This window comes from Phaenicophaeus curvirostris, chromosome 12 (genome assembly GCF_032191515.1).
Source record: "Phaenicophaeus curvirostris isolate KB17595 chromosome 12, BPBGC_Pcur_1.0, whole genome shotgun sequence".
In the NCBI taxonomy this organism is placed as follows: domain Eukaryota; kingdom Metazoa; phylum Chordata; class Aves; order Cuculiformes; family Cuculidae; genus Phaenicophaeus; species Phaenicophaeus curvirostris.
In genome coordinates, this window is record NC_091403.1 from 22,661,119 (window position 1) to 22,683,365 (window position 22,247).

The 22,247-nt window shown below is 48.0% G+C and overlaps 1 protein-coding gene across 2 annotated transcripts in view; it reads right to left on the minus strand.

Moving 5' to 3' along the window:
• Positions 1 to 22,247, minus strand: part of MAP1A (microtubule associated protein 1A) — a 58,945-nt gene that overhangs the window by 3,848 nt on the left and 32,850 nt on the right. For both annotated transcript variants that reach the window (XM_069866941.1, XM_069866940.1), the window contains 4 exons: positions 14,718 to 14,800; positions 13,581 to 13,721; positions 3,410 to 12,419; positions 281 to 513 (listed from right to left, as the gene is read on the minus strand). In XM_069866941.1, the coding sequence (XP_069723042.1) occupies positions 281 to 513; positions 3,410 to 12,269 (9,093 nt within the window). In that variant the 5' untranslated portion in view covers positions 12,270 to 12,419; positions 13,581 to 13,721; positions 14,718 to 14,800. The remainder of the gene's footprint in view (positions 1 to 280; positions 514 to 3,409; positions 12,420 to 13,580; positions 13,722 to 14,717; positions 14,801 to 22,247) is intronic.

A 22,247-nucleotide genomic window follows, 5' to 3' on the forward strand; every position in this document is an offset into this window, starting at 1 on the left:
CAGCAGATAAGGAGAATTGTGTGATCTCTAAATGCTTCCCCAACAACCTGCTGAAGGAGGTGGAGAGGGGGACATATCTGCTTCAACTCACACCACTTGTGGGTGTCCTCCTCCTCATGGGAACAAGCATTTACTCTTCTAAGACTGCAGAGCAGGACATGCCCTGTACCTGTGCTTCCTCTTAGTGTACTCCCTCTGGCTGTTTGTGACACAGCCCTTCTCCCCAGTACTTGTGACACAAGAAGCATCACTCAGACTCCTCGGCATCTCCATGACCTACCTGCAGGTTCTCCCCCCACTGAGACTTCCCTTCCAGAAGTGCATCCAACACTGCACGGCTCGGTTCTCCATTGGCTGCATCGTTCCCACTCACAACGTAATATGATGCTCGAACCCGCTTGAAGAACTCCGGATCGGTGTTCTTCCCACTGCAGTGGTTGGGGATGTACGCCAAGTCCACATAGACAGGTGGACCCACGGGCACAGGCAAACTGCTTTTAGAACTATTGGAGGCTTTGGAAGAAAGAAAACAAAGGCTATCACAAAACCCTTCTGGAAAGGACAGACATTCAAATTAACGCCAAAGGACTTCAATCCCAGAAAGGTTTTGCCCAGCAGCAGCAACAAAGATAAGGTTTGTCTGGGCTCTGCTTCTCAGAAGTGACCTGGGTGCACTTCTGTGCCAGTGCTGTCACAGCTTTGGGGAGGGAAAGGGAACTCTGCTGTTCTCTGGGAAAGGACTGGAAGGCTTTAGGCTCAGAAGCCTTTCCTGAAGGGAATAAAAACCCCTCCATCATTAGATTTTGCAGAGTTGTCATCCCTATCAATATTTAGTCCTAAATTTTTTTGTTTAATAACCTGTATTTGCTTAAGAAATGTGTTTTGATGGCCTTTATATACCATCCTAGGATAATACAGTAGTCTTTCTGGTAGCTCCATCCTAGCTTTCTGCCATCCCTGTGAATCGCTGCTATTCCAAGGACTATATTGCTCTTCCCTATCAATTTTTTGTCCCTCTTTTCATTATTTGCTGGTGCTTACATTTGTGAGATGAGAGATGGTCAAACAAGAGTTGTTATACTCAGCAATATATATTCACATATATAAACACACCACCCACAGAAGGACCATCCCCCCTCCCTCCTGCTCTCTGTGGAATCACAGCAGCCTCTGTCCTCCTTTTCCTTCCATGTACTATCGCTGGGCAGTCTTTTCCATGAGCAAAATGCCACTAACTACTAGCATGGACAAGTCATTGTGTTGCCTAGCTGCTACATGAAAAAAAAATCCCTGTCTCAGCCAGCCTTCTGGATCTCTAGTCCTCATCGCGAGTTTAATGTGGGCAACACACAGCACTGCTCAATGCACAACCTCTACGTCCTATACCTTTTTCTCAACTCTCCCTTCCGACCTGCACCCTGCCAGTCCTCTGGCTCTAGGGCATGGGCACCTGCCCAGATGCTCTGCTAACATCCTGGTACAGGCTTTCGCAACTGTGCCCTATTTGCTCACCTCCTGTTCACAAACCTCAGCCCTGCTTAGCCCCCATTCCTTTGCATAGCCCTCCTTGGCCTGGCACTGGGACCGCGGCACTGCACCAGTCACCGTTTTCCTCTCATAGAATCATAGAATAACCAGGTTGGAAAAGACCCCCAGGATCATCGAGTCCAACCATTCCCATCAATCACTAAATCATGTCCCTCAGCATCTCGTCCACCTGTCTTTTAAACACCTCCAGGGATAGTGACTCCAACACCTCCCTGGGCAGTCTGTTCCAGTGCCCAATGACCCTTTCCGTGAAATATTTTTTCCTGATGTCCAGCCTGAACCTCCCCTGGTGGAGCTTGAGGCCATTCCCTCTCGTCCTGTCCCCTGTCACTTGGGAGAAGAGCCCAGCTCCCTCCTCTCCACAACCTCCTTTCAGGTAGTTGTAGAGAGCAATGAGGTCTCCCCTCAGCCTCCTCTTCTCCAGGCTGAACACCCCCAGCTCTCGCAGCCGTTCCTCATAAGGCCTGTTCTCCAGCCCCTTCACCAGCTTGGTTGCTCTTCTCTGGACTCGCCTCAACATCCTTCTGGTGGGGAGGGGCCCAGAACTGAACACAGGATTCGAGGAGAGGTCTCACCAGTGCCGAGTCCAGGGGGATAACAACCTCCCTGGACCTGCTGGTCACGCCGTTTCTGATACAAGCCAAGATGCCACTGGCCTTCTTGGCCACCTGGGCCACTGCTGGCTCATGGTCAGTCACTGTCAACCAACAACCCCAGGTCCCTCTCCTCCAGGCAGCTTTCTAGCCAGACTTCTAGTCTGTAGCTGCCCAGGGTTGTTGTGCCCCAAGTGCAGGACCCGGCATTTGGCCTTGTTGAACCTCATGTCATTGGTCTCCCCACCACACTGAACAGCCCCTTCACCAACTGCTCGGCCATCCATAACCCTTGCTGCCGGTGACACCAGCTCGCGTCACCCAAGCTGCATTTGCAGCACACACACAGGGATTCTTTTCACATAAGAACAGCTCCCTGTTGCACCTCCGCATGCCTTCTCCCACTTCTCTTATCACCCTCTCTTGCCATGGTGCCTGCAGCAGGCATCTGCTGAGACCACAGCACATCTGCTCTGTTTCCGTTCTCTGTTCTCCCTGGTACTGCCTGGCTGCTGGCTCCTGCCTCACCTCTACAAGGCATTAAGATTTGCTCCGTGTCTGTAAAGCGCCTGGCACTGCAGAGTCTCAGCAGAGATGATGATGCAAAATGGTATCACCTAATACTGATAACATCTGGTAGGACACCTGTAGAGCACTGGTCTTGATGTCAGCTCTTAGGCATGGGCTGGACATACACCTGAGACTGATCCTTCTTTATCACCTCGTCTCAAACAGCCTGTTCTGTGCCCTGCATGTGGTACTCAAGTGTGGGAACTATTCCTCTGCTTACCATTTCAGAGGCAAGGGCAGGAAACATCTGTGCCCTGTTATTCTACGTAACAGCTTTATCTCTGTCCAGTGCAATCCATGTACCCCACTCATAGGCTGAGACACTGCTGCCTCTTTTGAAAACACACAAAAATTCTGTCCTTCAGTTGCCGGCATTTCTTGGTCAGCGCTCACCTCTAAATACCTGCTGCTCGTCCACAGACGTAGCCCCTGGGTGGAACTGAAACTTGGCCTACAAAGCTCTGAATTAGGTCTCCCAGGCCTGCCTCTCTTCAGAGGTCACTGTATTTGGCTCCACAGCCACTGAGACTTTTCTTCATGGCTTTAACCTTTTCCCGTCAACCTCTCTGCCTCATCACTGCTTAAACCTTCTGTGCCTGACTGGGAAGTCCTGTGGTCTTCCTGCTACATTTAACCCAGTGCTGTTTCTCCGTGGTGGGCCTAAAGAGAAAACACGTATGTAATGGAGAATTTCTTACCAGGGTTTGTTTTGATGCCGTTAACGAGGCCCTTGCCAGGGTTGCTGTGTCCACTGCGGGATAACTCCTCCTCTGTGTGAGGAGGCTGCACCAGCGCGCTGCGTGGTTTGGGCTTCTCTCCTCCCTCTCTTTCTTTTTTGGCAGTGACAGATTTTTGAGATTTGTCCGATGGCTGTTTCACAGGAGTGGGTGATCGTTTCCCTTTCGCATCTAATTTCCTGGCAGGCGAGGAAGATTTGGTTTTGCTCAAAGGCTTCCTCACACCTTTGTTCTTCTCCTTTATTTCTTTCTTTGAAATTTTATCAGTTCTGCTCATACCCTGCTCAGTTACCAGCATATCAGGGTCTACCATGCAGACATCGGGGTGAGGAGGGTGGGGATGGGGATCTACCATTGGAACGGGCTGAGGATCGTGGCTGGACCTAGAACTGGCATGATGAGAATTCCCAACTTTGTCCACTGGGAGGAAATCAGCATCTTCATCTGAGTCCATGTTAGCATCTGCTGTGATGGATGGACATTCTTCTGTCTCAGGCGGGACATCCGAGTCTGACTGGGAGGTTCCAGAATCACTCACTGATGTTGGAGGGGTTTCCTCCACGGTGGCACTTTGCATGGGGCTACTGACAGTGTGGGGTGGTCTTCCTTGCACTGAAGGATGACCATCCTCCTGAGAGAGGTCACTGTCTTCGGAGAGCTCGTGAGGGCTCGGGTTGATGAACGAGGGAGAGAGCTCTCCCTTCCTGTGCTTGTATTCACATGAAGAAAATTTCTGCCCACAATCAAAACTGCCTCCTAAATGTGGCTGCATCTCATGGGAAGCATCTCCATGCTCCTCTGTTTTTCCACCCCTTTGCACACCTGGGAAAAAGGGCTGGAAACTGTGTTCAGGGGACATCAGAGAGGAAGGACGGCTTTGCCTCTCTGTGTCCTCTTTGCCTGCACATGGAGAAAAACCGCTGTCAGAATCAGGACATGTTTTTTCATCTTTTGCCTCTGCTGCATGGTATGTACTTTGGAAAGCTTGCAGGCTGGTGCTCACCTCTGTTGGACCATTGGCTGTGGTTTCATCTTCATGCTGATGATGAGGAAATGACGTCAACACATCAGGGAGAGATGTCAGTGTCATCAGCTGTTCTGCAAACGGTGCCTTCTGCTCTGGACTGCTCATGCAGGATGACTGCTGTTTCTCTGCAGAGAACGGTGAGGGCTGTGAACTCTGGCTCTCCTTTCTGCTCAGCGAAATGCTGTCGCCCATGCCGCTTGTGAATGGAGAACCGTGTTCTTCAGCAAACACAAAGTCTTTGGTTTCAGCTGTCTGTGTTTTCACAGCATTATCTGGAATCTGTGGAGACACATCCCAGGGACTCCTGGTACCTAGCTCTGCTCCTGCACCCGTGTATGTGGAAAGCACATGGGAGTAGAAACTTTCTGCTGTAGTCGGTATCACTGGAGTGGTAGCTTCAGATGAAGGTTCCTCTGACAGGCTGGAAGAGTCATCTCTCAGCTGCTGCTGGGGCGCAGACTCTCTTTCCACAGCTTTGGAGAACAACTTATCTTCTTCATAGGGACTCAGCGGTGAGAATTTAGTAAAAGATGAGTCAAGGCTGCTGATCTTCTCAGAAACCTCCAAGTACTCATCTTTCTTCCCCTGGTCTGAGGGCAGAGCACAAGGAACCTTTAAAGGAAGAGAGATATCCCCTAAATGGCTTGCTGAGGTTTGCTCATGTCTGAACAGACTAGATGTTGCACTCTTTTTTAGCAGGGAGCACTCAAATCCAGACGAGCTATCCATCACTCTGCTCTCTACTGAGGGACCCTTTTTGTATGCCCCTTCCTGTTTCCCAGAAGCAGATTTCAAGTATATGGCTTGCTCTTGGCACTCCGAGACCACTGCTGCACCTGGATAATCTGTCACACCAAAATGTGATTCCATTAAGGGTTTTTCAGCAACCTCTCCCTTTTGCAAAGAATCACATCTTAAATGGCACGTTCCCGAGGCCTGCTCCTCTCTGCCGCTGTCTGACAGGTTGCTGTAATCAGTGACATATGTCCCCAAGGCAGTGGCCGATGTGGTTTTCTTACTTGCGTATTCCTCTTTCCATCCTGGATCAGAAGGCGAAGAAGCAGTAGATGTGGGTGAAATGGACTCCTGACGCCTGCTTTGCAGAAGGGGTTCTGGTATGTGGAACTGGCCCATTGCTGACATGTGAGCATAGACCAAGCCTGAAGCTTCAGCAGGGCTCTGCAGTTTAGACTCCTTTTCAGATTTCTCCTTAGCGCCTTTTTCTAACTCTGAGTCACTCATGCTTTCTTCCCCTCGACCTGCTTTCTCATAGTACATATCTCTGGGCTTTGGGCTTTCAGGTTTCAGGGACAGAGTTATCTCCTCCTGCTTGGACAAAAGGATGTTGTCATCTGGACGAGCAGCATCGATATAGGCAGCTGACTTTTCTTGATAAAACATGTCAGCCCTGTCTGTGGGAGAGGCAAATGCTGTGCTGGCAGATGATGGGTGCCGTTCAGAGTCCAGTTCTTCTGGCAAAGCAGAAGACAGCTTCAGCTTCTCCTGTCCTTCAGATACACCAGGCTTATCTGTTTCAGACAAGGGCAGGAAACTTTCATGGATGCCTGCGTAGTCAAAGGCTGAATCTGCTTTATCTTTGGGGGATGCTGGGGATGATAACTCCTTCTCAGCGGAGGTGTAAAGGCAGGACTCTTCCTCCTTTGCAGAGATGTGAAAGCTTTGACCTTTTGGAGACATCAGTGCTGTCGCTGGCACCTTGTCAGAGAGACCTGGGCTGTCTGCACCCTTGGCTGTGAAGGGCGAGGGTCCAATTCCAGACACAATTATTTTCTCATAGATGTCAGCATACTTGAAACTTCTTTCATCAGGGTAGGGAGTTGGTTCTCTTTCTTCTTGCTCCTGCCTTGTAGAACTGTCATCACCTCTGGGTCTGTAGATCCCTTCCTCATAGGAACAGGGCTCAGGGAAGCTACTGGAATAGGCATCTGGAGGATACGCTGCTGGGCTGGGAGAACCCACAGCCTCAGCATGGCCCATGGCAGCACTGCTTTTTTGAAAGGGGCCTTGTCCTAGAGAGGAGAGTGCAGTACGCTGCCCTGACACCGCAGCACTTTCTTCTGGAGATGCCGCTATATATTCATGTTCTGCTGGTCTTGTAGACTGCAACAGAGTAGATGCTGCTGCCACCTGCTCTTTCCTTCCTGTAGAGTCATGAAGATCCTCAGTGGATTTGCAGTCATCCTCTTGCTTTCTACCTGACTTGTATTTACAGTCTGTTTCCTGATACAAACCACTGATGTCTGATTTCTTCTCTGTGTCCTTCAATGGAACTTCCTCCTGTAGAGGTGACTTGCACTGATCCAACTTGTAAGGCCTCTTGGTTTCTGGTGCTGCATCCATCTCCCTTTCTGGAGTGGTAGCCGTTACAGACAGGGGAGATGCTGTCAGTGCTTGGTCTAGTGACTTTGCATAGATATCTAGGACAGCTTTCTCCTCATCATCCAGGTAGGTGTAATCTTGTTTAGATGCCAATGACAATTCTTGCCTTTCTTTGTTTCCAGTTAGTGCTTTGGCCTGATTTTCCTCACTAGAGACATAGTGAGAAGACAGAGGAGAACTTTCAATTTGTGTTCTTTCTGGAAGAGTGATGTCAGCAGGAACTATTTCCGCTTTCTTTGTTTCTGATGTAGGTTTGGTACTCTTCTGAGTATCGTCTTTGTAATCACGTGATTCCACCTTTAAACATTCTGCTTCTGCTTGCAGTAGCATAGGTTTGTCTTCAGCATAATGAAGATCATCCTCCTCCTCACTGGGCACCTGCCCTCCTCTCCCAGTCTCTCTTTCTTCGTGATGATATGCAAATGCAGAGCCCCAGGCTTCACTTTCTGCTCTTCTCCAGGTTTGACTGCCAGGTGCTGCAGGTGACAGGATCTCCTCCTCTCCCATTTTAGAAAGGGATTTTGTTTCATATTCTGGTACCTCATCCAAGAATGTGCTCTCTCGCTCTTTATCATATCTATGCCTCCTTCCCTGCACAGAGATCTCCTCCACCTCTTCTGGAAACCACACTTTCTTCTCATAATTTAAATCTTTGATGTAAAAGTCTTCCATTTCTGGGGATTTTTCTTCCTGAACTTCCTTGAATCTACAAGATTTTACATCTTCAGCAGAGATGTATGAAGATGTTTTATCTTCAGCTGGGCTTGATTCTGGAAAGTGTAAGCCTTTCACATCTGGAGACACTTCCTGAGAGTCCAAGCCTGCAGTTCTCCCTCTAAATGGGCCCTTTTCTGCTGCAGAAAATAAACCGCTGTCATCTGGAGACATATCTTCAGTTGAAGTATCTCTGGGTGATGTGTCTCTGTCTGAGCTAACTTCTGGGCAAGGGAAAGATCTTGTGAGTTCTTTGGCAGAAATTTTCAGTGACTTTTCATATGTAGCTGGGCTCTGCTCCGTGAAATCCTTGGATTTCACAGCTTCTGAAGGGGATTTGTCAGAAAAGTCAGACGTAGTTTTTTCTTTTGCAGGCATTTCTTCCATGAAACTAAGGGATTTGATGTCTTCTGGAGAGACTCCTTTAACATAAAGGTCTGAAGAGATTTCCTTGCTGGGACTCTCAGTGAGAGAAATGGATTTGGTCTCTTCTGGAGAGATATCCTTAATGGAAACATGAGAAGATTTTTCTTCTTCTGAGGTGTCTCCTGTGAAATACAGCAGTTTTCCTTCTTCAGTGGCCACTCCCTTAACAGAAATATCTGAGGATTTTTCTTTACCAATACTTTCTTCTGTGAGAGAAAGTGATTTGGTGTCATCCGGTGAAAACTGTGGAGATTTGTCACTTTCAGATTTGCTTTGGCTTGTGAACTGTGGAGGATCCACATTTCTTAGAGATGTTTCCGTGGTAGAGAATGGCTCAAAGGACATGTGTTTTGAAAATCCCATTAAACTTTCTGTCATGGTTTTAGTTCCTTGCTCTTTTTCTGGCTCCAGAAACACATCTGTGCTTGGATGGGACAGCACAGGTCGCTCCTCCTCCTCCCCTATTACCACTGTGTCCTGCTTGTGGTAGGAGAGCCAGGGCAGCTCCTCCTTCCCCACTGGTGCCTCCTTCACCTCCTCCCCAGGAGACATTGGAACATCACTGCCCAAGCCCAGCTTGTGTTGTACAGGTCCAGGCACTTCTTCTTCATGTCCATATTTAGATAAGTCGTCTTCTCTGAGAGGTTCGCCCTTGGATCCCTTCACCACCACAGAAGTTTGGCCTTCCAACTTCTTGGCAGCAGCATCTGTTTGCTTTTCAAATAGATCTGAATCTACCGTTTCCAGTTTTTCCTCCACTGGAGACTGGTGGAAAGGCGTGTGTCCTGCACTAGTGGGGCCAGATGGAGTGGGAGAGGCCATTTTGACTGTACTGTCGTCAGGACTCATGCATCGCTCTTCAGCCTCTGCAGAGTCAACCTGGGAAAATGGTGTTTCTTCAGTGGATAACGGCAGACCAGAAGTTTGCATCACTTCTGTGGGAACACTGATCAACACATTGTCAGGACAGCCTTGATGAGCAAACATGGGGGCACTGTAATGCCCTCTGAGCTTCTCAGGCATTTCAATATTTGGAGTCCCATCTTCTTCTTCCTCTTCATCTTCTGCCTCTTCATGAAGATCCTTCTTTTGAGCTTCCATTTTTCTTTCTCCTTCTGCTAACACATGGAAATCCTCAGGGGGTGGAGATTTAAAACATTTGTCTTCCTCCAAGGATGATGTGGGAGAGATTGTGCCAGCGGAGGGCACATAGTCAAGACCCTGGGTTGCTTCAGTCCGAGAGGAGGGCATGCTGTTTCCTGTGTCTAGAAGCAAAGAGCTTTTCCCAGTCTCTTCTGTTTGTGGGGCTGTTATAGATGCAACAGACTGATCTTCTGCTACTGAAGTTGCAAAAGATGAAAGCTTATCACATTCTGTAATGGAGGTAGCAGAGGATATATGTTCCTCCTCAGCCAGAGGTGCTGCCACAATGTTTGTAGGATATGCCAGGATTTCAGACTCCTGGCCAGCATAGCCCTTGGCTGAAAGGTCAGCAGGAGGGATGGCCTGTATCCCATGTATTGCTTCTAAGGAGCCTGGGTGATCAGGAACAGAAATGTTATAGGCATTGACGTCATACTTCAAGTGAGGGATCCTCTCTTCCTGTTCATCATGGATTTCTTCATCAGAAATGGTCTGTTCTGTTTCTGAGTAGCCTGGGATTGTTTCATCTTGGATATATGAAACATGTTCTGCTATTGCTCCTGGTGGAACTGGCAGACTGCTCAGATATGACTCTTCCTTTGTTACGTCCTTTCCAAGTAACTTGTTCTTCTCTCTCTGTTCATCATGGATTTCTTCATCAGAAATGGTCTGCTCTGCTTCTGAGTAGCCTGGGATTGTTTCATCTTGGATATATGAAACATGTTCTGCTGCTGCTCCTGGTGGGACTGACAGACCGCTCACATACGACTCTTCCTTTGTTATGTCCTTTCCAAGTAACTTGTCTTTCTCATCCATGACACTGAATTCTTTTTCCTTTTCTGTAGTGGTAAATGTTTTGTCCTCCCTCTCATCCTGATTCAGCTCACAGAAGTCTCTGTGCTTTTCCACTTTCTCCTCTGCCTTAATGTGCTGTTCTTCCTTTTCTTCCAGTTCTGCCTTTTCTACAACGTCCTCTGCCTTTTCCTTCTTGCCCTCTTCCTGTGCCTCTGTCTCTTCAATATACTTTTCACAAGTCTTTGTTTCTGCTTCCCTCTGTTTTCTGTCCAAAGAGATTTTCTCCTCCTCCTTTTCTCCCTCTCCAAACGCCGATGACAGAACATCTTTTGCTAGGCTGTCTATCTGTGATAGTACATGTTCTTTGTCTGGAAACTGCTGAACTTCCTTGTCCTGGTCAGCTTCTCCCTCCCAGGATCTCGTGTCACGATTTTCATCTATTGTTCTTCTTTCATCATCTATTTTCTCAGCATGACCCGTGCTCAGTTCTATCTGAGAGACTGCTTTTTCCTCTGGTGGTGATTCTTTTTCCACATCAGTAGTAGGAATCTTTGTTTTCAAAATCAGATCTGCTTCAAGGTAACTCTGAGTAATCATATCACCAGAGTCTTCTCTTTCAGGTGCTCTCATAACCTTATCACTAACCTCAATATCAGACATTTTTTGAGTCACCTGCAAGGCCCCTTCCTCCTCGTGCTTCAGTTCCTCAAAGTCCTTTGTAAGGTCTTCTGGTGAAGACAAGACTAACCTCTGTTCAGCTATGGAAGTGTCTCCTGGCTCCACCTGTCCAGGTGCCTTCTCCGTTGCTGATGTCTTCAGGTCAGCAGGTGCTTCCTTTTCAGTACTGACTTTCACCTTCTCAGTCTTGAGTCTGCCTGGAACTTTTGCCTTGTACAATGTTTTTCTTACTTCTGGGGTAAATGGTTTTAAGTCAGGTTTAGACATTTTTTTGGGCTCTGGTCTAGTTTCTTTCTTTTTATCCTCTTTCTTGGAATCCTTTTTTTCCTCTTTCTTTCCATCATCCTTTTTTAAGTCCTTTTTCTCCTTCTTAATCTCTTTCTTTTCTTTGTCTTTTTTCTCCTCCAGTTTGGATACTTTGTCTTTCAGATGCTTTTTGCCAACCTTGTCTTTTGCCAATTTTCTTTTCTCAGCTTTGAGAGTATCACTTGTTTCTGTCTTTATCTTTTCATGTTTAGCAGGTTTCTCAGGAATTTTCTCTGTGTGTTCTTTAACCTTTTTCTCAATCTTAGCATCTTTTATGGCGTCTGGTTTTATCTCCTTAGTCCCCTCTTCAACTGCCTCTTCTTTCTTAGCTTGCTTTGTCACAGATGGCTTGGGGGAAGATTTAAGACTCTCTTTACTGTCAGTTCTCTGTTTAATTTTGGTCTGCTTCAGCAGAGGCGGAGCTATTCCAGAAGTGATATCTTTCTGAGTAGCCACTGGGTACCTCAGAAAATCCAGGTGCTTGAGTTTCTCAAGACCTTCCAGTATCTTATTTTGAGGAGCATTTCCAGGAAACAAAACCCTTACAATTTTCTCTGTTGGGTTAGCTGGGAGCCACACCACCAGGGCTGTGATGGATGTGAGATAGGGAACAGAAATTTCACCTTCTTTCCCACTTGCGAGAATTATGCCAGTCTTTGCTTTACTATTACCAGCCCATTTCTGCATTAGAAACTGCATTTCTTTACTGTCCTTGACAGGATTCAGTATATACATGTCCAGTTTACCCACTCCCATTTTGTGGAAAAGCGTGATGGGTTCGATGGTGTTGCTCACCACCCTGTAGAGAGGCTCTGCCTTAATGCCCAGTCTGTTGAGATACTGCAGAGTCAGACAGGCCTCTTCGATGCTTCTCTTTACTTTCATGGATGATTCAGGCATCTTTAGTTTTTCAGGAACATTAAAAAAAACCACTCCTAGCTCAGGAGAAATTAGGTTCTTCATCCAGTCACTGTAGTTGGTAGAGCCCTGGGATTGTTCCTCCTCTTGCTCAGCAACCTTCCTCTGCAGCAGCCCATTGATGCCAGGGAGGTTGTCTGCACCGATGTGGGTGAGCAGGATTGAGTCAATCCGATCCAGGTGCCTCACAAGCTTCCAGAAGCAAGATTTCCTGTCAGAGCCACCATCCACAAGGATGTTAAACCCATTGACAGCAAAGAGAGCAGAGTCACCTCTTCCCCCAGGAAATATGTAGCAGCAGGGTTTAGAGAGTTTCAAAAAGCCCCCTGAGGTGGGTGGCTCCAGGAGATCAAAAGGGGACGGCACGTCGACTGTCTCAGAGACATATTCTGCAAACTCTGACACCCCATCCATTTCTGGCAGAACTGGATCAGGATTCAGTCTCAGATGAATAATTTCCTGAAATCGAGGATGCCCAAGGTTGTTCCAGTCTCCTTCTCCCAAGCACGACACAGTAAGGGAGGCCTTGGTGTCTGAATCAGTGTTGCTAAGAATCTGTGTGACCTAATGAGACAAGCACAGACAAATTAAGGTCAGACAGAGCTCTGAAACCAGTCTGGCACTTCAAAAAAATAGCCAGCTTTGGGAATATAAGGGAAGACTGGTGAGCATTACAAACACGCTCAAGTGACCTGGAGCTGGGGTGAAGAAAAACACCTATCATTCTAATTGTTGTTTAGTCCATATGCTCCACAAGTAGAACCTCTGTGTTCAGATAACATTGGCCTGTGAAACACAGGGTAATGCAACCAGGTCATGATTCCAGCCCCACTATGAGACAGATCGAAAGACTCTGCTTTTCCTCGATAAATACAGGGAAAGCAGCAGTTTAGATACACACGCTGCCTAGCAAGGCCTGAGCTTTGCAGTGCTTGCATTCCCTCTGCCCAGGTGCTGGTTACCAGAGTTGCCTGGAAAGTGAGATAATGAAAATAAATTTATTCTTTTCATTTTATCTGTGTCTTTGTGGTCATTCCCATGCTTTACTGGCATTCGGCTCAAACACCTAGCTAAGATAATTAGCATTGGAGCAGAGGTTCTGAAATGTCATGTAAGGTTTTCAAGACCCCACAGGAAAAAGCCCTGAGCAGTTTTGTCTAAATTCAGAGCTGACCCTGCTCTGAGCAGGAGGTTGGTCTACAGATCTCCCAACCACCCTTCCATCCCGAATGATTCTGCAATTCTATTATTAAATAACGGCATTTATAGTTATTTAATTATCATGTAGTTACTTAGTCAGCTTTTAGTCATCCCCTCATCATCTTTACAGACCCTTAGCCAATACTCTGAGTCAGGTGAACAGCTTATGCTTTCTGGACTGTTGTGAAATGAAGAGAAATACCCACATTTACTAGGGTGATGATGGCCTCTGCTGGCTGTTTTTGGGAAGCTGCCCACAGGTATTTTAAGACCTGCTTCAAGAAATTTTGAGTGTCTGCCCACTGCAGAGCCAGTGGGGAAGGTTATTTCAAGCCAAGCACTTTAGGGTGGAATCACCCATGCCTGTCACCTTGGAAAACCTCAGCCAAGGAGTTAAAGCGAGATGCCTGAGACTATAGCATGAACTATGCGGATCCGCCACCTGAAGAAGCAGCATAGGCTGCATTGCTCTCCCATGTGCTTTGTGAACAGGAGATGATGTGCTGGCTTACTGCTCACACTCACCTCAGCGTCTGAAAGGATCTCAGCAAAATTCTGGTAGGTGAAGGTCCCTGTCTGCAGGATCAGGTCTCCTTCCTGGTCTGAGCTCTGACCACAGAGGATCAGTAGTTTGTGGGCTGATGAATCACACACCAGTGAGCGGACCTGTTACCATGAGACAGTGTTGCAGTCACACATCTGCGTTCCTCACCAGCACCCAGAAATGCAATCCCATGGGCAGGCAGTACTTATGCATTATTCACAAACAGCCAAACCTTAAGTTTTCTACATACAAGAAAGAATGTTATTGAAGAGGGAAGATGCTGCTACTGCCTGCCTGACACAGCTCCATCTCACATCATAGGACATATCAAGAAAGTAGATCAATGCTGAGAGAAAATGTTTGGTAGGGCTAAGGCAGGGCTCCGGCCATCATTGCGTGTCCATGTCAAACAGCGCTGGGAAGCCAGACAATGTACAGACCATCCTGCAGCACCTCCCTGGACACTGCAGGTAACAATCAATTTTTTAGATTCTGGTATTTGCAGACACCTGCCTGGGCGCACCACCTCCACTCTACAAGCCAGACGCTTAGAACTTAATTGTTTTACATGATCCAGTAGGAGGTGTCCCTGAGGGGGTGGAACTGGATGAGCATTAAGGTCCTTTCCAACCCAAACCATTCTATGATTCTACGATTTATAGAGTTTAAATCTTTCATAGGCTTTAACTCCTCATACAGACTGGAGGGCCACGTATGAGCTCAGCACATTTAGGCCTTCCTCAGACTAGAATGTTCAAGGTTCATAAGCCCTCCAAGCTTGCTTGCTAGGAAACTTCCCAAGCTCCTGAGAAAGCCTTAAAACCAGGCGATTCTATGGCACAAACTCTTCCAGGACGCAGCTCAGCCCTAAAGGGCAAGCCCACAAGAAACCACACACTCATGGGTTTCTTTGGCAGTAAATTCTACCACAGAGCACTGGTTACTGCATTCATCTTGCTGGCAAGACGAGAGCTGCTGGTCGCTTCACCATGCCTTGCAGCAGACTGGCAGCATGTTCTAACTCCCCAGACGGTGTGAAGGGTGATGATCATGACCTCTATGTTAAGCAAGGGCAGGAGAGCTGATGTGGAGAAAACCCACTGGAATCTGGTCCTTACCTCAGAAACGACACTGTCCACATCAGGATTTACCAGGATCACTGTCTCCAGGGTATCACTCCGGTGATGGAGGGTTCTTTGCCCTGGTGAGAGACAAAGGATTAGACAGGATGAGAGAAGATGATGAGACAGCATCTGCTCACCAATGTTTTAGCCTCAAAATTTCCACTTCAGCATGGGTTTGATTGCAAGGTTTCGACTTGCATTCCAGACCCAATCAATCACCTGGGTGTCACAGAACAAAGCAAACTCTTTTCAGTAATATGGAAAAAAAATCCTAGTTCTGGAGCAGCACAATTTGCAACTCAGCTCCAACGTATTCTGAAGTCTGCAGTGCCAGGCAGCTGCGCCCTGTAAACATTGGCACCAACCAATTCTCCTCTCCAGACAGAAGCATCCTGCCTCATTGCAGCTACCATGGAGAGGCATCTCTGGATGCTGTTCAAGCCTCTGTCAACACAGAGCTTTGTGAGCCAGCCAGTGCCTGCCAACCCCTCCTTCCTCAGAGGAGTGCAACACTAATAACGGATCTCTCACCATTCTTAATAAGCTTTTTCTCTTACAAGTTTTTTTCATTAATTCAAATGTGGATTAATGAGGTAAACTACTGCTATGGGAACCACCTATATGATAGGAATGATTGTTCTCCTGTCCCCCGCCTGTGAGAGTCACACACAGACACCCAGGCAGAACTGCACTCTCTATATATTTAGGCAAAAAAGGAAGAGCCAAAGAAGAGCAAGCAAGAGCCTGGTAGTGCAAAAAAGCAGTTTGTGTGCTCACCTTGGCATGGGCTTTACATGGATATTCAGCAAAATAGAATCATAGAATCATAGAATAACCAGGTTGGAAGAGACCCACCGGATCATCGAGTCCAACCATTCCTATCAAACACTAAACCATGTCCCTCAGCACCTCGTCCACCCGTGCCTTAAACCCCTCCAGGGAAGGTGACTCAACCACCTCCCTGGGCAGCCTGTTCCAGTGACCAATGACCCTTGCTGTGAAAAATTTTTTCCTGATGTCCAGCCTAAACCTCCCTTGGTGAAGCTTGAGGCCATTCCCTCTCGTCCTGTCCCCTGTCCCTTGTGAGAAGAGCCCAGCACCCTCCTCTCCACAACCTCCTTTCAGGTAGCTGTAGAGAGCAATGAGGTCTCCCCTCAGCCTCCTCTTCTCCAGGCTAAACAACCCCAGCTCTCTCAGCCGTTCCCCACAATGCCTGAGCCCTACTAATTTATTAGAAAGAACACTGCTGAGCGCCTGCCATCCCGAAAGGCAGGGCTGGGGCCATTGTTGCGTGTCCATGTCAAACAGCGCTGGGAAGCGGGATGATGTACAAACCGTCCTACAGCACCTCCCTTGACACTGCAGGTAACAATCAATTTTTTAGATTCTGGTATTTGCAGACACCTGCCTCTGCACATCACCTCCACTCTACAAGCCAGACACTTAGAACTTAACTGTTTTACATGATCCAGTGGGAGGTGTCCCTGTGCGGGTAGAACTGAATGAGCATTAAGGTACCTTCCAACCCAAACCATTCTGTGATTCTATGGTTTATAGAAATCTTTCACAGGCCTTAACTCCTCATATAGACTGGAGGGGCACAGATCTTCATTGAAAACGGATATCTATTTCTGTTTCTATTTTTCATCTTCCAAACAACCGCTGCTATCTGCAACGTTCTTTCCACGCTCTCTATTCTACCACTTCCCATCAGCTCTCTAACCCGATCTCAATCCTTCTGTAACAGCTTGATCAAAGTGGTATTTCAGAGAAAGACACCAAAAGGACACAAAAAGAAAGAGGTCAGAGAAAGGCCAATGCCCAGTACAGCTTTAATCAAACTCAGTTTACCGGGATGTTTTACTCTGGCTGCCAGCAATTAAGTATAAACCAGACAGATATGCCTAGAAGGCAACTTTCAGCCCAAAGTGAGAGCAGCTCTAAACTCTCAGCAGAACTATTTATACTCTGCATCTCTAGCTGCTCGTGTTCTTTCACTTTGTCTAAATACGATCCCTCCAGACTAAAACAAAACCACTGTTGTGCAAAGGAAACACTTGCACTGAGTTCAGTGGCATTGCTGCCACTTGATGTGGTGGAATGTGGTGTGTGGATGGGAAAGGCTGAGCCCAAGCCCCAGCCCAGAGAAGGAACACTGCAAGTGAGCCCATGGGGAGCAGAGTGGGAGGGTGGCAGGTGCTGCAGGAGAGGAGGGTCCTGGAAGTGCTCGCTGCAGTCAAAGAAGCAAAAACCCACTCATCCTCAAGGTAATGGCAATCAGAAAGGCACTGCCGGATGATGACCTGGATGAAGCATTGAATGCACCCTTAGCAAGTTTGCAGATGACACTAAGCTGGGTGGAAGTGTGGATCTGATGGAGGGTCAGGAGGATCCAAAGGGATCTGAACAGGCTGGACCGCTGGGCTGAGACCAATGGCAGGAGGTTTAACAAGGCCAAATGCCGGGTCCTGCACTTGGGGCACAACAACCCTATGCAGTGCTACAGACTAGGAGAAGTCTGTCTAGAAAGCTGCCTGAAGGAGAGGGACCTGGGGCTGTTGGTTGACAGCGACTGAACATGAGCCAGCAGTGGCCCAGGTGGACAAGAAGGCCAATGGCATCTTGGCTTGGATCAGAAACGGCGTGGCCAGCAGGTCTAGGGGTGTTATTCTCCCTCTGTACTCGGCACTGATGAGACCGCTCCTCGAATCCTGTGTTCAGTTCTGGGCCCCTCACCACAAGAAGGATGTTGAGGCTCTGGAGCGAGTCCAGAGAAGAGCAACAAAGCTGGTGAGAGGGCTGGAGAACAGGGCTTATGAGGAACGGCTGAGAGAGCTGGGAGTGTTTAGCCTGGAGAAGAGGAGGCTGAGGGGAGACCTCATTGCTCTCTACAACTCCCTGAGAGGAGGTTGTGGAGAGGAGGGAGCTGGGCTCTTCTCCCAAGGGACAGGGGACAGGACGAGAGGGAATGGCCTCAAGCTCCACCAGGGGAGGTTCAGGCTGGACATCAGGAAAAAATATTTCACGGAAAGGGTCATTGGGCACTGGAACAGGCTGCCCAGGGAGGTATTGGAGTCACCTTCCCTGGAGTGGTTTAAGGGACGAGTGGACAAGGTGCTGAGGGACATGGTTTAGTGATTGATGGGAATGGTTGGACTCGATGATCCAGTGGGTCCTTTTCAACCTAGTGATTCTATGATCCTATGATACTTCAGCATTGCTTAAACCCCAACAGCGAGCACAAGGAGTTTTGAAATCTTCCTGCATGGGGCAGATTTCACACGGCTCACTCCACACCAGGACCTCCCCTATCATGCTGCTCAGACCTTCTGTGCCAGACGTGATCTGCTCCCATTTCCAACAGCAAGTCCTGGACACAGTGACACCCGTGTCACTGCCCAGGCTCCACCTCGCTGTTTGCATATCCAGACAGCCTCAGCATCGTGTCACTGGGAGAACACAGCCCAGTGCACAGAACAAACAGCAGCCACCTCCTCACAGGCTGCACAGGGAAAGGGGCCTGTCTGCAGGAATAATGGGCAGCAAAATACTGCTGCTGTCCGCCACTTCTGCGATTCAAGTCCGAGCAGCTGAGCTGTCACTGCTGAGACAGGGAAACAATGTGTGGCTGGCTGGCATTCTGCTTGCATCCTCTCAGCCCCCAGAGGGGCTGCCCCCTTCACACTTGAGAGAAAGAGAAGGGCTCAGGCTGCGGGGCCAGCAGCTGCTGGCAGAGGGAAAGCAGGAATGGTGAAGCAGTGAGTCTGGTGAAGGGCTGCGAAGATAATCGAGGGACTAAAGCCTTTCCATATGAGGTGAGGCTGAACACAGCAAGACTGTTTAGGATGGAAAAAGAGAAGGCTTGAGGTGAGAGAGAGATCATAGAATCACAGAATCGCAGAATCATAGAATAAGAGAGGACAAAGAAGGGAAAATTAGACTCAGTGACAGGGCAAGAGGCATAAGTTAAAACACATGCAATTCCATCTGAAGACAAGGAAACACTTTTTTTACTGTGAGGGCGGGCAAACACTGGAATAGGTTGCACAAAATTGCAGAAGAGGCAGAAAGCCCTCAGTCTTCACCATCTGTTCCTTAAGAGTTTCCCCAGTCCCTCATGACCACTGCCACCTACCCCCGAGCTCTTCCAGTCCTGCTATGGCCATTAGGATGAGTAAGAAGTATATGAGATGAGAAGGAACACAGAACATTCACTGGGTGGCCCTATTGTACGTTCTGCATTACTCCATTATTTTTTCATGCATCATAACATAACTTGACACTAGCTTTGCATCAAACAAAGATTGTCAGTTAGGGGTACATGGTGACATCTAAATTTCACCCTGCTGTGACACTATTAATTGACTCCCCATAAGAAGTCTTGAGGGTTTAATGTTTCTAGTGTGCTCTGATGACTGTTCAATTTAGTAGTAGGACTTCCTCATAGTCTTTTCTAGATACAAGTGAGTCACCTACAAATTTAGCCACCTCCATATTCATTCCAACTCTTTTCCTCATCATGACTGTACTGATCAGCTATATATTTAGTAGGAAATCATGTATTTTACCTTGTATTTTACCCTTTGCTGCACAAACTGGATCATGTATTTGTTTTCCAATTTCTGTCTCTCCAATATTTTTTGACTCATGGCATTGGCCATGAGATTCACTACACAAATGCCCCTCATCCATGACCTCACCGAAATGCCAGCCAACAGACAGGGGCATTCTCCTACTCCACGTTGATCACGTTACTTACATTGTGCAGAGATAAAATCATCTTAATCCTGTAGGGCCAGAGAGCGCACACATACAGCAGCCACTTCCTGGAGGCAGAAGCTGACACAAAAACATCCCAGAGGTGATGAACATCGGCTTCTGCAAGCAATACCAGAGAACTTCCATTGCAGATGCTAAGGGGAGCGTTTCGGGATGTGCAGGCTGCACTCATGGGGAGGGAGGAAAGGTCTGATTTGGTTTTCTGAAGAGTACATGTAGCTCACGTACTAGAAAGGCTGAGGGCTGCCTGTGTCACAGCCTACAGCTTCCTCGCTGGGGGCAACGCAGGGAGACGTGCTGGTCTCCTCTCTCTGGTGACCAGCAACAGGACACGAGGAAAGGGAATGCAGCTGTGTGAGGGGCAGTCGGGATTGGACATCAAGAAAAGATTCTTCACTGAGAGGGTGAATGTCACTGGAACAGGTTCCCCAAGGAAGTGGTCATGGCCCCACACTCACCGGAGTTCAAGGAGTGTCTGTACTATGCTCTCAGTCATATAGTTTAGTTTTGGGTAGTCCTGCAAGGAGCAGGGAGTTGGACTTGATGATCCTCATGGATTGCCTTCCAATTTGCGATATTTTATGATTATAGAATCATAGAATAGAATCACTAGGTTGGAAAAGACCCACAGGATCATCAAGTCCAACCATTCCCATCAAACACTAGCCCATGTCCCTCAGCACCTTGCCCACCCGTCCCTTAAACACCTCCAGGGAAGGTGACTCCAACACCACCCTGGGCAGCCTCTGCCAGTGCCCAGTGACCCTTTCCTTGAAAAACTTTTTCTAATGTCCAGCCTAAACCTCCCCTGGCGGAGCTTGAGGCCATTCCCTCTCGTCCTGTCCCCTGCCACCTGGGAGAAGAGCCCAGCTCCCTCCTCCCCACAACCTCCTTTCAGGTAGTTGTAGAGAGCAATGAGGTCTCCCCTCAGCCTCCTCTTCTCCAGGCTAAACACCCCCAGCTCTCTCAGCCCATTAGGTGTAGAATTAATTTGGTTATGACGGAGGACAACAAGTGATGAGCAAAGCCATATAGATTTTTGGAGTCGGTGTGAATTAACCACCCAGGGCTGTCTGCACGTGCAAAGAGATATTGGGTGAGAGAACAAAGGAGCAGAGGCCGTGGTTTGAGCACTTAGCGGTCAGGCAGAGAGGGAGATGCAGAGAGGTCAGTCTGGGCTAAAAGAAAGAACAGTGCTCTAGGGTAACTGTGTGGCAAACAGGATGCCCAAGAAGGAGATGATCCTGGAAACAAACAGATGGCCATGCAGGCTGAAAAGGAGGTCACGCTGCCAATACAGATCCCTGTATGCAATGTGTTTTGCCACTCTAGTTGAAAGCACCTAAAAACCCCTGTAGCTGAATAATATATTCTGGGCTAGTCCAGATAGCTGCAAAAGCTGCTGCTTGTCATTTGCTTTTATCTTTCGGACTATCAGGGCTCAGAGGACTTGTTAATCTGTTGATCAGAACTGGAAGAACCACAGCCATAACTCACCATGCTGAAATCAGAGACCAGTTTTCAGGGCAGCGGGACCCTGGGAGCTTTGATCACCTAGGCCAGTGCGTGAAGGAGCCATCTCAAAGGAGAGACCCCATAGAAAGCAAACCTCTCCCCACCCAGGGAGCATCCTTTATTCCTCATTGCCTCCCTTGTCCTTCCCACACCCTTTGCCTCCTTTGTTCCCAAGATTATTTGGGCTTACCAGGCCAGGTTCTGCCTGTAAAGCAAACACCAACAGCACATTGATAAAAAATCCCAAAGTTTCACCATCAGTACATGTTCTCAAGGCACACAAGCCACAGTTAAAAACCAATTCTTCCTTTCTAATCTCACACCTGACGTCGTGAACATACCTGCTCAGGGTGGCACTTCTGAAAAGACTCTTCTTACAGCAGATCCTAGCTATCACTACAGCTCAGTACCTTTTGCTGCACTTTAGCAAAGAGCTGAGACTTGCATTACATGGTCCTCCTGATGCTCTGTCAAAAGAGGCCCACCTCCAAAGCCACGAGCCCGAGGGTGCTCTGAATGCAGATACCTGCATAATTAACAAAAGCCAGTGCAAGCTGAAAGACTGCCATTTCCGTCATTCTGAAATTACGTCATGAAGCTGAGATGGCAACTGACTCTTTCATTCTGAGGCAGTGGAGTCTCCAACTGCAGCTTCTTCAGTGCCAATGGGAGAAAAAGGATCCAGCCCCAAATGGTGTCCATTCAGAGAAATGAAACAATGCATTCATTCACAAGCACTCCAGGCCTGTACTGAGTACAGCAAACTACAGCTCCTTAGGAGAGAGATTACAAAGATCAGAGGAAAGGTCTTGCACAGAATTCTGAGCAGGGTCCTGCCTCCTATCTCATCTGTGCAAATCCACCTTCCTGTCTCCTGCTCCGATACAGACCTACCCCTCCAGAAGACCAAGAAGGGTCTGTGCTATCTAGGAGCAAGGGAGAGGAGTGAATGTGCTCCTGATGGAAGCAATGTCCTACACCAGCACCTGAAGGGCACACAGCCGTGAAGCACCTTCCTTCAGCATGCAAACTGAGCAGCATACAGCTGGTAGGACCAGCTATGCCTGCTAGGGATTTGAAAGCTCCACCAGCTACTAAGATGTGCTCTGAAATTTAAAAATAAACACAAATATGGTTTTGGAAGTCAGTGCACAAGTCAGCAACTGTGAATTCACCCTTCTGCTCCTCCTTACCTACAGGTTTGTGCACATCAGAAACATCTCCTGGATT